The 16,327-nt window shown below is 38.9% G+C and overlaps 1 protein-coding gene across 1 annotated transcript; it reads right to left on the reverse strand.

Moving 5' to 3' along the window:
• Positions 1–539: 539 nt before the first annotated feature.
• shrprbck1r (sharpin and rbck1 related) lies at positions 540–15,959 on the reverse strand. The gene is made up of 14 exons (XM_085173509.1): positions 15,681–15,959; positions 10,982–11,156; positions 8,779–8,856; positions 8,525–8,666; positions 8,311–8,401; positions 7,870–8,191; positions 6,193–6,293; positions 5,913–6,083; positions 4,664–4,824; positions 4,461–4,572; positions 4,174–4,353; positions 3,589–3,687; positions 1,977–2,120; positions 540–1,813 (listed from the first exon to the last, which is right to left on the reverse strand). Exons 1-14 carry the CDS (start codon positions 15,957–15,959, stop codon positions 1,733–1,735), a joined length of 2,136 nt encoding a protein of 711 aa, XP_085029635.1. The 3' UTR covers positions 540–1,732.
• Between the last annotated feature and the right edge of the window lie 368 nt (positions 15,960–16,327).

Below are 16,327 nucleotides of genomic sequence, written 5' to 3' on the forward strand. Positions count from 1 at the left end.
CGGGATCAAGCATCCGAGGCAACAGACAGTGCAGAACACAGGTGAAGTAGAGTGCAGAGTGGGTGGAGCAGGTGGAAACGACTGCTATGACGTATGGTTTGGAGATGGTGGCACTGACAGAAAGACAGGAGGTGAACCAGCTTCACCTTAAGTGTCAGAGTTAAAGATTTGAAGATTGGGAGTGAACGGGATGGGCAGTATTAGAAATTAAAATATCAGGTTGAGCAGTTTGGAAGGGTCATGGATGTAGTGAAGGAGGAGATGCAGAAGGTTGATGTGGTAGAGGAGGATGCTAGAGTTAGGTGGGGAGATGGGAAAAAAAATCCCCTAAAGGGAGCACTTGAAAGAAGGGGATAATGTTTTTGTGCATTTAAGAAGACATGCAGAAGTCACCAAGTCTTCTCTTTGGACGCTACAAATAGCCTTTAAATATTTACAAGCTGTGAAAAATGTACCCTACTAAAGGATTAGAAAGTAAGATGACAGCTTTAAGGCTGCTCATTCACTCAGTTCTACATTAAATCACTCTCAAACACGTGTGAGTTTGAATGGTGTTTATTTATTGTTAAGGCACAACAGAAAGCCAGCAGCGCAGTGCTGACTTTTACACACAGAAAGGAGTGAGGATCTTTCTTGGCCTGTCAGTTCTGGGCAGTAGTGTAGTCGAGGGAAAACTCAGGAATTTGAAGTTAGGCATCCCCCCCTTTTCCAGTGAAGAGAGAGGGCATTGATGCGTACATGGATAAAAACATGTTCCAAGTATTTACACTGTTATGAATTACTTTATTGTATCCGAGGTCTTCAACAGGAATAAAAGCTTATTGACAAAAGGTGTTTACATGTGCCTCCCCATACAGGAAATATAAACTTAACAACCAATACCTGCCTTTTAATTAACACATTGACATTTATTGGTGATGTCATCACACAACACTCAAATGTGAGCAGTTTCTGGGGGAACACAGAGTCGTGGGTAATAAAACACGACTCTGTGAAAACAGTCCGGTTTCTCTCAGCCATCAGATCAACGGATCCCAATCGAAGGAATAATCAGACACACGCTTGTTTCGGTTCAAACCTCTTTGGTAACAAGGCACCCATGCAGTCATTACACGGCATCACGCAGACGTACAAACACACACATACACACATTCAGAAATGCTTCCATATGTAACTCGGGACTCTTGCTTCATCTATTTATCACATTCATCTATCACAATGAGAAATTGTCACATTTCGTTTCATTCAGAAACACCCTGCTACTGATTTTTGTGCACGAGAAACAAGGCCACTTCAGTTTTCTGTAATGCATCCAGGCTCGTAACTGCTTAAACAGAAAGTAACACACCCGTACTGCTACATCAGCTGTGCAAACATTCTGAAAAGGCACCACATGCATTCAAAGTAAATACTCCTGTTTTTTTATACCGCATAATTCTGACCACGCTCATCTTCGTTACATAACTAACCACATTCTCATTAGTGAGATGCAGCGACATGTAAAAATATTATTTCTTTCATTCGGATTCCAGTGGAAAAACCAGTGAAAATAAGTGACCGTTAGAGATTTGTTGATTAAAGATCTCAGTATGTATTTAATGTATAAATTCTGCACAGTTTTGTATTAAATATAGCTTAAATAGAAATCTCAGTCTTTCTTTCTATGCTATTGAGAGAGCAGCTTTTTTCAGTCAATCATTCATTCGGGGCAATCTGACCCATATTGACCCTCTCAGTGGCAGTTTTGGCATTTAGGGTGACACTTTCGGTTGTTCACGTTGCAACGACATCCTCCACTGGTGTCTCCTGGACCCTTTAAAAGCAACAGAATGAGGAACATGCTTTGATGGAAAACAAGGCTTTGCAGTCTTTTTAGGTGGACATAAACAGTTTTTGAGTCTATCTGACCAAGGTTACTAAATAAAGCAAAAATAGATAAATTGTTAACGTTAAGGTAGAAAGGACAGATTTCATACCCTTGGCCCCCAGCGTGGCCCTCTGGTTACCCAGCAGATCTCAGTGTGACAGACTGTACAGCGCAGCCAGTCACATCCATCTCTCTTCTGTACAATGATGCCACACTGTGGACAGCGCATGGCCTCCCCTGACTGCACAAGAGTCTGTTTGTGAGAGATAAAATGAGAACAAGAAAAAGAAGAAAGAATATGAGACCCGAGGATATGGAAAGCATTACCAGTATATATCAGTTTGTCTGTAAGCATTAGACCGCAAAGCCATTCACTGCTTATGAGTGGAGGTAAAAATGGATCTGTAACACTGTCACTTCTATCTCTGTGCATTACAAATAGCCTTAAAACAGTATACAACTCAAAAGAACTCTGTGTCATGTCCCACATCCCACATACAGTACAGATGTTGTGGTTAGAAGTTCACATACACTCATCATTGACATGGGTGTCATGGTAATTTGAGGATTTTAATGATTTCTTTGGACGGTTCTTTTTCCAGGGTGGCACTGTTCAGCATACATCTTCAGTTACTTTGTTACTTTAAAACCAAGAATTTCTTGCACAAGTTTGAATTTATTTGAGATATTCGCTAATATACACAGATTTAAAAGTATACACACAGGCACAAATATATACATACACTCACTTAAATATTTTAATAATTAGTGATGAAGGTTCTACAATGTCTTTTAACTTGACAAAGCCAAGGCACGCTTACTTCTTGTTAGTAATTGTGATTGACTACAACTTTTTGTTTTTATTTGCTGCATAAAAGGGATTTGTGTGCTGATCATGAAAGATGCCCCTGCTCCAAAATCAACACCATATAGTTCAACTGAAATTTGCAGCTGCCCCCATGGACAAGCCAAATGTGTTCCTGGCAAAGGTTTTATGGTCAGATTGAGCTATTTGGCCACAATTGCAAGACACATGTTTGGAGGAGTAAGGGTGTGGCTTTCAAACTTAAAAACAAAGTAAAACTGTGAAGCATGGTGGTGGTAGCATCGTGTTCTAGGGTTGTTTTGCTGCCAGTGGTACTGGTACAATACACAGAATGGATGAAATAATGAAGAAGGACTACCTCCAAATTCTTTAGCTTCACCGTAAATCAACAGCTAGATGGTTGAAACTTTGATTCAGTTGGTGTTGAGACAGGACAATGATTCCAAATACACACATGGACTGGTTTTGGATTGGATAAAGCAGGCTAACATTAAGCTTCTGCAATGGTCTTCCCAATGTACAAACTTCAAACCTACTAAAGACTTGTGGACTAAAAGCGGGTCTGTGCCAAGAGACCAACTCTACCAATTCTGCCAGGAAGAGTGGTTAAATATCACAGACAGAATTATAGCAGAAGCTTGTTGATGGCTACCAAAACATCTGCTCGTAGTACAACTTGCTATGAGATATTTAACCAAATGTTAGTGGGGTTGGATGTATAGATCTGAGCCTGTATGGATTAGAAACTTGTGCACCCAATTCTTGTTTTTCAAAGTAATAAAAATGTATCCTGCCATTCAAAGAAATAACTAAAAGCCCCAAATTACCATGATATTCATGCCACAAGGAATGTATGAAAACCTCTGACCACAACTCCATGTCTGTTGTAGCTCACATTTAGTAGATGTGTTGTCCTTCGGGCAGCAGAGTCATTGATAGCACGCGCTGCAAGATCGTCCTGGTACTGCTTACAATTCATACCCTCATGGATAGACTGAAGAGAAAATAGAAAGAGGAACAAATAAGGATCTTTTAAAAACTGTAATTTATGTAAATCACTCTAGGACAATCGGATAAATTCAATAAAAATGTAGCTAGGAATGAGCAAAACAGGCATTCTTTGCAGAAATAAACATTTCTTATTCAATTTGCAGTTAGCATGAGGCAACCAAACCAATTAAAAGCATGTCAATACTTGGACATTTTTTCATTTATGTATTCATTTGTCCAAAGTATTTTTCATTTTTAACAGCATACTGTGCAATTAAAATGAACTGTTCCTGGCAGAAGCCACTCAAATAAACTTATTCTAAATTAGCTTGGACTAATTAATTAGATCAAAGTTCAATCTGCATCTCTACATAGTATATGTGCAAATCTAATGCATCACATGAGTTCAAGCACCCAATATAGGAACAAAAGACAGGAATAAATTATTAAATTTCATTTTATACCAGTATATACTGTGTATGATTTCTACCTTGCAGATTAGGCAGTTGTGTTTCTTGCAGACAGGGCAGTGGAAGACATTGACAGTATCCTCATACACACACCAGCCCAGACAGTCAGGAGTAGCACAGTGATAGCTGCCCTCACACCTAGACTCTGCAACTGAAAGACCCCTCTGCAGCCAGCGTTCATACTCCTCTGCAGGAACCAACTGTCACCAGGAAACAGGAGGAAGATGGTGAATGTGTGCTAACACTGAAAGCTAAAACTGTAGTTTAAAAAAAAATGTGTCAGAAGCTGTTAGTTGGTCTCACTCACAGCTCTGATCTCCCTCTCCTGCAGGAAGCAGGAACAGGAGTATGTGTCATCTCTGTAGGGACAGGACACCTCGGGCTCCTCGCTCAGCATAATGACAGAGCGCAAGCACTCTCTAAGCAGGCATGCACACAAACACAGAAAAGTCACCCAAGGTGTACAAGAAAAACAAAACAAATCAAAAAACCGCCACCCCTAAATTTTACCTGCAAAAACAGTGCAGACACTCCCTCAGGAGGATGCCATCTCCCGGCTGTAAGCCTGCATAGCAGATCCTACACTCCACAGATTCAGGGTTAGGCACCAGGTCCTGACCATCCATCATCACCAGCCGGGCAAAGTTCTGCCTTCGCTCCTCCTCCCTCGCCTGGAAGAAGGAGCGGTGTTGTTGGAGGAGGGAAGTGAGGGTTAAAGGCAAGTTCTGTAAACTGCGCTCTTCCAGCTTTTTCTTATAATGTGCATTTTAAACTCGAAAATGCTCAAATTCCTCATTTACACAAACACAGACAAGCACACAGAGTCAAAACCTTTTATTTATATCCATTCAGAGTATATACAGTATCGCAGTGCAAAATAAATGACTCATACATTCAACTCGGTGGCAACTATTGCTCCTAAAGAGTTCATTAAAAAGCCACTTCATTTGATTTGCTGAAAGGCTGCAGTGATTACGACTGTCACTGGATGTTCAATATGAGTAACGTCTTTTGGAGCCACGTATATTTGACCAGGGTCAAAATGTAAAAAGAAATCTCACAGGTTTTTTTAAAAACCTGCTCGTCCTTGTCAGCATTACTGCTCATTCAGAGCATTTTTTCCACATTTTTCAGAAAATGTGCAAAAAAACCCCCAAAAAAACCCTGTAAACTGTACGATCTTATAAATCTGCAAATATGGGATGCAACCGATGCATGAAGACAGCTTAAAATGACTTCAGGGGTAAAATTCGACAGTTTTATTTGCATAAATGTGGATATACATGAATATAGTCATGGGCAGTGTCTGCAGTGGAGATGGTGCTTCAAGGATAGAAATGAACATGAGGTGTATGTCTGCCTGTGTCTGTATGTTCAGTAGTTCTGGTCCAGGTTAAACAGGAGTGAGGTGTTTTGAAGCCCAGCACTCTTCAGCCCCTCTCTTCTCCCTTTCTCCTTCAAAAAACAGAGACAGAAGAGAAGAGAGTCAACCTGAGAGAGCCTGAAAGTTTCAATTCAAATACCACGGTTATTAATTTTTTTTAAATAAATACATATCACCCTCTCCCTTTCATTGGTTTCAGTTTGAGCATTTTGTCAAATTTGGCCAAACTGTGTGTCACTAAGTGGTGCTCCCCTCCCTGAATTTTTAACTGAGCTTTGTGTGCCCATCATCATGTTATATTCCAGAAATCATATTAAGTATGTGCACGTAAAAGCACGTTCATACTACCCGGAATGTATTCTTGTTTTAAAATACCTGCTGGTATTGTCGGATAGCTTCTTTCTCCTTCTGAATTCTTCTGAGCTCCAGTGTATCAGGTCGATATCCCCCGGGGACAATGTAGTTCTCAGGTCGGTCCGTACTGCAGATCTCACAGCCCGGCCGTGTTGGTTTGTTAATGTAGGTGCACGAAGGACACGACCAACCCTGAAAATTTGTTTAGCGCCGTTATTCTCTACATTCTTTTTACCTTACTGAACTTAACTGTGTGTCTTTTGAGTATACGTTTTCGATAGGTTGACAAAAATTACATTACCTGGGTAGGCGATGTTTTCGGGCTCAGGGCTTTATCAAGCTGGGGCATCTCTAGGTTGATGAGATCTCTGATCTCTCTGACGTTTTGCCTCTCTAAACCGCCTGAGGCATTTAAGGAGAAAAAAAAGAGACTAAGCAGCCAACATCAAATCTGCGTGCAAACATGTTTGCTCAATATGCCAGTGTGTGAAAGACGTTATGGCTTTGGTTGATACACGTAGGAGGTGCAAATAATATATATAACTTGCAACTGCAAAAAAACGGTTCCTTGCTACAGACTACAGCTGAATGTGCTACTTTAATAGGATAAACAGCTGCATTTTGTCCTACAGCTGTTTGTCCGATTAAAGTACCACAAATAGCTGCAGGATTCTAATGGTTGTTTTTTTTTAAAAATAGAATATAAATTTGACTACACTGTCTAATGTTAATCATTAGGCTGGACACACAAATATGAAGTGTGTGCATATAGATTTAAATTGAGTAATTATTTATTTTCCTTGGTATTCTGCTGAGTTACATTTTCACTTTGTGGGCACAGACCATACAAAGTCACAGACAAACTATGGCACAGTGTCTAGTAGGGGATTGCTCACTTTACATTATTTATTTATTTATTTTTATCTAACAATAGAAATAAGGTGTTAAAGAGTCATACAAGGTGAGATCAATAAAGTCTATGAATCTGTCACTGAAAAACAAAAAGCCATACTTAATTTAAATGTAGTCACTATTTTTGGTCTTCTTGGGCAGTGCGCAACAACTTCAAACACTTCTGCTTCTAGATCATGTCTCAGAAACTGTGCTGTGACCTACTTTGTGTGACAAAATATTAGGTTCTTTGTCAGACAGGTCAGGAGCATGCTTGTCACTCTTTTCCCTTCGACATTCACCCCACCGTGTGAAACGTTCATTCCCCCAGCATTAGGCTGTCAATGCAGGCCACTACTGTAACGTCTCAAGGTGCCTGAGAGTTCAACACGCGCTGAACTGAGCAGGCAGAAGCTTTTTCATCACACCATCACACTAATGAGCCCTACTCTCTGTCTTCATACTCAAAAAAAAAATAAATGTTGCGTATTGGAACGGGAACACAACAGAGATGATAGAGGTGGGTGGAAAAATATCGATACTGCACTGTATTGCAATATTTTGCGTGGCTATTTTGTATCGATATAGGGGCACCAAATATCGACATTTTATGATTATTGTAATAATTTGATAAATTGTAGTAGATGTTATTGTGATACTCATCTTATTGCAAAATGTTAAAAATTGCAACAATACTGTATCAAGGGGGGTCTTATGATTCCCACCTCCCACAGATGCACACTTGCAAACTGTCAGAACAGGACTTCTAGGAACTGATCTAAAATAGCAGAAGCCCTGGAAGCAATGTAGAAGTGCACAAGAACACAACCTTAAAGAGGAGACCTTTCAATTTTAAATCACGCCAGGTTTTTGCTTTTTTGTGGGAAGACTCATCTCTTATTAGAATAACATATAGAAGATAAGAATGTAACATACCATGGTGTATTTTTCAAAGCAATGATCACAAGGGTTTTAGTGATAAGGTGTTCAAAGGCCCTTTGTTAGTAAAGCAACAAATACACGTGTGTAATTGTGATTTAAATAGCTCAGATTTCACATAAACCACTGTGAAGAGACCACATCTTACCAGTGTTAGTAGTGGTACGGAGTCTAGGAGGAAGTGTGGTGTAAGGCCTCCAGTCCTGAGATGAGGGGCCATTTGCAAAGGTAGCAGGGAGTGGCGGGTTTGGAGAAGACTGAGATGAAGGGCTGAAGAGGAGGATGTTCTCCTGATCCTGCTGGAGGGCCTGCGGGGTCAAGCGAGCGTGGCGGGCTGACAAGAGGTACAAGAAGGCCGTGTCACCATTCTGACGAACACCGTACGACGCGAGGGATCGGTTGTCGAAGCACAAGCACTGGCCGATCACCCAGCGCTGCACTCGTGGGTGGAAGCCGTATTCGAGAAACATCTAGAAAGAAAACAAAGAGAATGACGATGAATGAGAGAGAAACATTAACAGTGGGGCAGAATCGAAACCATGCTGTGAAAGGAATATGATAAACATATATATGTGCAGCTCAAATTAACCTGCTGTTTCAGCGACGCAGTAGTCATGTGTGGGAAAACTTTCACAGTGACACAACAGGATGAGGACGAATCCTCCACTACGACAGCCAAACTGCGAGACAAGATGAAACCCGTGCAAACAACTAAGATTACATCAAATTACGGAAACATAAAACTACTGATTATAGATCGTGCCGCGAAGTATCAAAATCATAACGAGTAATCGTGTTCCTACTTGACTTCATTGTATTCGTGGTCTCTGGTGGAGGGCTGGATCCTAAGTGCCGCACGCTGATGGGCGAGCGTAGCAGCAAAGGCAGAAGCAGACTGCATGTCACCTGCCTCTATCGCCTTGGTCAGCTCTATACAAGTGTCCTCTGCAGATGAAACAAATGCACGCATGATGAAACACAGAGAGACATGCAGAGATCAGAAGGGCGCTAACAACAAATAAATGAATGAAAACAGAAACAGACGTGTCACGCTCACCTGTTTGCTGCAAAGCTAAGGTGTTCTGATGATGGAGACCGTCAGTGGGCTGCTGTGGCTCATTATGGTGAGAGAAGGCTGCCAATATATAAATTTGAAACCCAGAGGGGGAAAAAAGATTTTAACTAAACAGATTTCAAAGACAAGAAAGAGATAAAGAAAACACATTAAGCTCCAGAAGAAACTCAATCATTCTGTGATTTTATCATTTCGCAAGTTCGTGTGAATTGAGCCCTGAGGGGGAAGCAAGGCAACGTATGGAAATATGAAGAGTAACAGCTAACGTCTGCCACTTTGTTTCCACTATGAAAGTGGAATCAGTTGACAGTGCTGTGCTTGGTTCCACAGGGCTAATTTGAATATCAGACCATCACTTCCACAGTTTGTATCCCAGTCACGCACACAACGCTGCACTTTTTCAAAAAAGAGAGGTCCCCATTGTTTGAGTGCAACGCTGTCGAGCAGCCGTGCAGACCAGGAAATACGCGCAGTGTTTCATGCAGGTCCAAGTAATCGCTCTTGATTTTATTTTAATAAATCAATGTGTATGTCACGTTTATCTTATACGGTTTAACATGTACTAACTTACGTTTTGCATATATTACTCATGTTGCCTGTCCGATAATTTGTACAGCACCGTGGTTGCGTTTGCTTAGTTAAAAACGTGCTTAAATACATTTTAATTGATTGGATTTTGTGCAACTTCAAACATACAGCCAGCGGCACGAACAACTATTTTTAGCCATGATGAGAACAAAGAGCGCTCAGCTCACACAGGCCTCAGCATCCTTCAGTCAGCATGGGCAGTAATACATATACGGGAGAAGTTAAGGGAAGGGTAAGTCACAACAAACACCGAAGTGACGCAGGTTTGTTCTCTGTATTGTATGTTAAAAAATAAGGAAAAAAGCTCAGGGCGTGATTTAAACGATGCTCACTTTACTTAAAACTACACTTTATAGCTTTACGAACATCACGATGATGTCATTATTAGCCTACTGAGACAATCTGAGGTTTATCGTTCATCAGAGTATAGGGTTTATACTCTGATGAAGCTTGGAATGGTGAGGTTCATGCTGGTGTTGCTACCAATCACTGAACACAGTCAATTTTATACCTTAATTTGCACAAACACAAGTTCCCTACAGGGTGGATCAGCATAACAAAAGCATCCTACAATATTTTTGCCAATTTGAATGCATTTGCACCATGGTGGTGTGGGATTATAATATTATCTTATGCCATGTTATACCCCTGATTAATGATTGTGAAAGTATTATGTAGTTTTAGTTTGTAGTATTCTCCTGAATTAGAAGAAGGTGATAACTATTAGTTATTAAACTGATTTGTATTACATTAGACTGCTGATTCAGTGTGAATGAATGATATTGTTTTATGATATCATTCATTCACACTGCTGAATAAGAATGTAACATACCATGGTATGATGCTGCTTATAACTCAGCAGCATTATACTGCTGAGTTATAAGAAATACTGTTTTCGGAGAGTCAGGACTTTGCTTTTTCTGATAGTAGAGGAGACAGAGAGCACGGGAGCTTCACCCCCACCGTTGCCACTGTTGTTGAAGGCAGACAAAATAAGGAGCCAAGGCCATAAGTCAGGCTCGCTAGGAGTTAGAAAGAATGAATGTTTCGGTTTTTACGATTAGGTGGGGGCCACTAAAGGCTATAAGAGTTTGAGTAACCCTCCACCAGTTGGAGATTTGCTGTGACTCTCTGCATGCATGTCTCCCCATCCGGATGGTTGACGCTCAAAAGTGTTGAATTGTATGTAATAAAGTAATTGTTGATTGAGCATTTATACACCGAGTATTGTCCTTCCTTCAGCCCAAAGATCGAAAGAATTGGGAGGATTTAACAATTTAAAGCAAATTAAAGCTATTGCCTCACATCAAAAAGTTCCTGGGTTTGACTCTACCATCCGGCACTAGCCTTTATGTGTGGAGTTTGCATGTTCTCAGCATGTCTGAGTGGGCTCTCTCTGGTTACTCTGGCTTCTCCCACAGTGCAAAGACATGCAGTTAGTGGGGTTAAATTATTTGGTTATTTTGAATTTGTCATGTGTTAATGGTTGTTTCTCTGTGTCAACTGGATAAGCAGAATAAAAAGGCTAGATGGACTTTGCTCCAAGGCCAAATATCTGTTTGTCATCTACAAGTATTTGCTCTCCTGGGTGACTGACCTCTGTGTGCTTCTCTTAGTGACGACATCACCACAGTAGCCCACTCCTGGGCTTCCTGCTCGCAGCGAAAGTTGAAGCTGATGCGATCATTGGGAGGAACGGCCAAACTCAGCTCGTGGCACTTTGGCGACTTCACCTCGTAGTTCACGCTCCTCAAATCAAACTCGGCGATGGTCTGAAATAATAAAGAGCGAGCGACAGTCAGAGGAAATCAAAGGCAGTCGTTTTTGTCACTGTGTGATGGATTTGTCTAAACTTTAATTTGCCACTATATTGTAAAAAAAAATGTAGTTAGATAAAATAGACGTGTATAAAACATAGCATTTGCTTCCAAGCAAAGTGGTCTGAATCTGCCCCCCCCCTCCCCCCCCCGGTCATGGGTGCCCTTTAAAAACACCCAAACAACCTGTGCAAAGAGGATATGGACAGACATTAATTTCCTTCACAAAAGAGCGGTAAAAATAATAATATCTATTAAAAAAAGAACCTGCCTTGTCAAAAACATTTAATATTTAATGATTTAGAATCACTACCTCAAGTTGTCAAGGGTATGGCCTTTGCATAAGGCAATTTACATAAGAAACTTAAGACCTTGGAGGGTCTGCGGGGATTTCCTAGACCAGAATGGCTTTGGTGTAAAGCCAGAAAACTGTAAATCACTGCACTGCTTGAGGTAGTGCTCATTAAAAACAAACATGGACAACATAAAGCCTTGCATTGATGTGGAGGTACATCTAGAATACATCTCTTTCCTATTATCTTTTCACAGCATGTTAACAACACGTTTAACCCTCTGGTTTCTATCTGGCCATTTTTGGCCACTTCACTTTTCGGTTTTCAACCATTTTTGTTCTGTTAATGCAAATGGAATGAAACTTTCCAAAGGTGTGTATTTTATTAAAATTTTTTATTTTTCAACATCAGCTCCTTAATAATGTCAATAATATTCACTATACACCAAATTGTTCCCATTTTACTGATTGTGGCCATTTTTGGCCAATTGAAACCCATTATAACCACCTTTTTTGATTCCTTGTTACTGGCAGTACTATATCATTCGATTTAGGTAAAATTGCTTTCATTCTAAACTCAACACATGAAAATTGTAGTTTTTAATGTTTTTCACCAAATGACATCCTTGGCCCATTTTGTGCCAAGCAAGCAATTTCATGTAATATTCTTGGTTTCCACTAGGGGCGTTTGATGGGTTACCACATTCCAATGGACCAATATAATGAAACAATTTTGACATAGGTTTGATCTTAAGGATCTGATAGTTTGTGTTTGTGCATGACATTGCAGCACAAACATGTATTTGCAAGATAGACTGGAATAAATAATGACGCATCAAACATTACATAGGCTGCAGTGAATTCCTGTGGATGCAGGATATTGAGCTTTGAGGTTCCCAGTCAAACTTAGCTTTGAAGCACATGTGAAAAGCACTTTTACTCTTGTATTTTTCATAAAAAGAGACCATACCCAAAATATTAACTCTAGAAACAAAAACAAAAACAAAAAAAACCCCAATCACAGGACATTTTGCACAGTTCAAACCTGCAGCTGCAGCGCAAACAACAACAAACACTGTTTGTAAACGTGTCCTGGAGTTTATGCAGGTGCAGACGTTGCTACTGCTGTAAGTAAACCTAACAGCTTCCAGACCATTTATTCTGGCAATATGGCAAGAAGGTGGGAGTGTCCCCCCCCCCAAGAGGGACAAAGGGACCCCCTGATGATCCTCTAATCGCCTGAGCCAAGGTGTGAAACTGGGTGTGAACTCTGGCTGATTGGGAACCACACCCAGTTCAAAGCGTATAATATCTAAATTTTAATTATATTTTGGTTTTCATGACTAGGACTGGTGCTAATTTAAAAAATCAAGTCAATGAAAGTAGAAAAATGTTTTAATATATATGAATTTTATAGTATTTTGAAAACGTAAACATGGGTGGTCATTTTTGGCCACGAACAAAATGAGAGGGATTTTTTTTGTTTTTCTGTCACTGCACAAAAAACCAAAGATACATAAAACTCATTGATACTTTTAATTATTGCTATGCATCTAACCTCCATCATGGTTAGAAAATAAATCAGTTTGCATGTATTATTTAGAAAAAAAATGGGGATTTTATGCTTTTATCCCTTTATCCCTTTATCCCTTTGTAAATCATTAAAATTATGTAATTTAACTGGTATTTAAAGGGTTAAAAGTCTGGATTTGAATTAAATTTTGGTCTTGATGAACAGCGCTGATACTAATCTAAAACATCAAGTCAATGAAAGTAGAAAAATGTTTTAATATATATGAATTTTATAGTATTTTGAAAACGTAAACATGGGTGGCCATTTTTGGCCACGAACAAAATGAGAGGGTTTTTTTGTTTTTCTGTCACAGCACAAAAAACCAAAGATACATAAAACTCATTGATACTTTTAATTATTGCTATGCATCTAACCTCCATCATGGTTAGAAAATAAATCAGTTTGCATGTATTATTTAGAAAAAAAATGGGGATTTTATGCTTTTATCCCTTTATCCCTTTATCCCTTTGTAAATCATTAAAATTATGTAATTTAACTGGTATTTAAAGGGTTAAAAGTCTGGATTTGAATTAAATTTTTTGTCTTGATGAACAGCACTGATACTAATCTAAAAAATCAAGTCAATGAAAGTAGAAAAATGTTTTAATATATATGAATTTTATAGTATTTTGAAAACGTAAACATGGGTGGTCATTTTTGGCCACGAACAAAATGAGAGGGATTTTTTTTGTTTTTCTGTCACTGCACAAAAAACCAAAGATACATAAAACTCATTGATACTTTTAATTATTGCTATGCATCTAACCTCCATCATGGTTAGAAAATAAATCAGTTTGCATGTATTATTTAGAAAAAAAATGGGGATTTTATGCTTTTATCCCTTTGTAAATCATTAAAATTATGTAATTTAACTGTGATTTAAAGGGTTAAAAGTCTGGATTTGAATTAAATTTTGGTCTTGATGAACAGCGCTGATACTAATCTAAAAAAATCATGTCAAAAAAAGTGGAAATTTTTCTTAATATATATGAATTTTATAGCATTTTGTAAATGTAAACAGGGGGTGGCCATTTTTGGAAGTTTTTATGTTTTTCTGTCACTGCACAAAAAAACAAAGATGTATAAAAGTCATTGATACTTTTAATTATTGTTATACATCTAACCTCCATCATGGTTAGAAAGTAAATCAGATGGCATGTTTTATTTGGAAAAAAATTGGGGTTTTGTGATTTTTTCCATTTATGAGTTCCTAGGATTATGTGATCTAACTGGTATTTAAAGGGTTAAAATTATGAATTTGAATGAAATTTTGATTTTCATGAACAGCACTGGTACTAATCTAAAAAATCATGTCAAAAAAAGTGGGAATTTTCTTAATATATATGAATTTTATAGCATTTTGTAAACGTAAACAAGGGGTGGCCATTTTTGGCCACAAACAAGCTGAGAGGAAGTTTTTATGTTTTTCTGTCACTGCACAAAAAAACAAAGATGTATAAAAGTCATTGATACTTTTAATTATTGTTATACATCTAACCTCCATCATGGTTAGAAAGTAAATCAGATGGCATGTTTTATTTGGAAAAAAATTGGGGTTTTGTGATTTTTTCCATTTATGAGTTCCTAGGATTATGTGATCTAACTGGTATTTAAAGGGTTAAAATTATGAATTTGAATGAAATTTTGATTTTCATGAACAGCACTGGTACTAATCTAAAAAATCATGTCAAAAAAAGTGGGAATTTTTCTTAATATATATGAATTTTATAGCATTTTGTAGACATAAACAAGGGGTGGCCATTTTTGGCCACAAACAAGCTGAGAGGAAGTTTTTATGTTTTTCTGTCACTGCACAAAAAAACAAAGATGTATAAAAGTCATTGATACTTTTAATTATTGTTATACATCTAACCTCCATCATGGTTAGAAAGTAAATCAGATGGCATGTTTTATTTGGAAAAAAATTGGGGTTTTGTGATTTTTTCCATTTATGAGTTCCTAGGATTATGTGATCTAACTGGTATTTAAAGGGTTAAAATTATGAATTTGAATGAAATTTTGATTTTCATGAACAGCACTGGTACTAATCTAAAAAATCATGTAAAAAAAAGTGGGAATTTTTCTTAATATATATGAATTTTATAGCATTTTGTAAACGTAAACAAGGGGTGGCCATTTTTGGCCACAAACAAGCTGAGAGGAAGTTTTTATGTTTTTCTGTCACTGCACAAAAAAACAAAGATGTATAAAAGTCATTGATACTTTTAATTATTGTTATACATCTAACCTCCATCATGGTTAGAAAGTAAATCAGATGGCATGTTTTATTTGGAAAAAAATTGGGGTTTTGTGATTTTTTCCATTTATGAGTTCCTAGGATTATGTGATCTAACTGGTATTTAAAGGGTTAAAATTATGAATTTGAATGAAATTTTGATTTTCATGAACAGCACTGGTACTAATCTAAAAAATCATGTAAAAAAAAGTGGGAATTTTTCTTAATATATATGAATTTTATAGCATTTTGTAAACGTAAACAAGGGGTGGCCATTTTTGGCCACAAACAAGCTGAGAGGGTAGTGATTTTGATGGAATCCAGAGGGTTAAACACACATACCACAACAAGCCAACCCCCGCACTGCTGTGAACTCACCACACTCCGGCCAGTCCCGCCGTTCTCCAGGAGCGACAGCCGGAATTCCCCGGATTTCCCCGGGTCCATGCTGAGCTGCAGTCTCAGTGACTCATCACCTGCTCCCGGAAGACACAGCGGCCGAATCCCAGAATGGCACACTGACACCCGAACCGACATGAGGACGGTGTGGCAGCCAAGTTGAGACTGCGAGGCCCCATAGTGGCTGTGGAGCGCGGCGGAGTGGTCCGGTGTGTGGTCGGGGGAGGAGTGAGCCCAACCGCCTGAACTCAGCGACATCCTGCCCGAAGACTCATGTAGAAAATCGTTCCAGCGGAGTCCCGTCTGCCTGTCTGTTTACCTCCTGTCCCGCGTTCTTACCTGGTCTCGGCTTTCCTTTCTTTTACATTTCTGTCAGTGAGTCGTTTGACTGGTTATCTGACAGAGTCGGTGTCAACAGGAAGCAAGTGCGCAGAGTCGGAGAACTATTTTAGAGCCACTTCCAAAAAGTCAAACGCGAGCGATGTTTCACTTCTCTCTTCTTTTTTAGAGAAAGCTCCGTTTCAGGCAGATTTGGTGTGTCTTATTTTGGCTTCTAAGTAAAGTTCCCTTGCCTGTAGTCCCATAAATACCGTCCTGACTCCAAGGTTATGATAGTAGTTTGAGAC

This window comes from Neolamprologus multifasciatus, chromosome 9, assembly GCF_963576455.1.
Source record: "Neolamprologus multifasciatus chromosome 9, fNeoMul1.2, whole genome shotgun sequence".
Classification (NCBI taxonomy): domain Eukaryota; kingdom Metazoa; phylum Chordata; class Actinopteri; order Cichliformes; family Cichlidae; genus Neolamprologus; species Neolamprologus multifasciatus.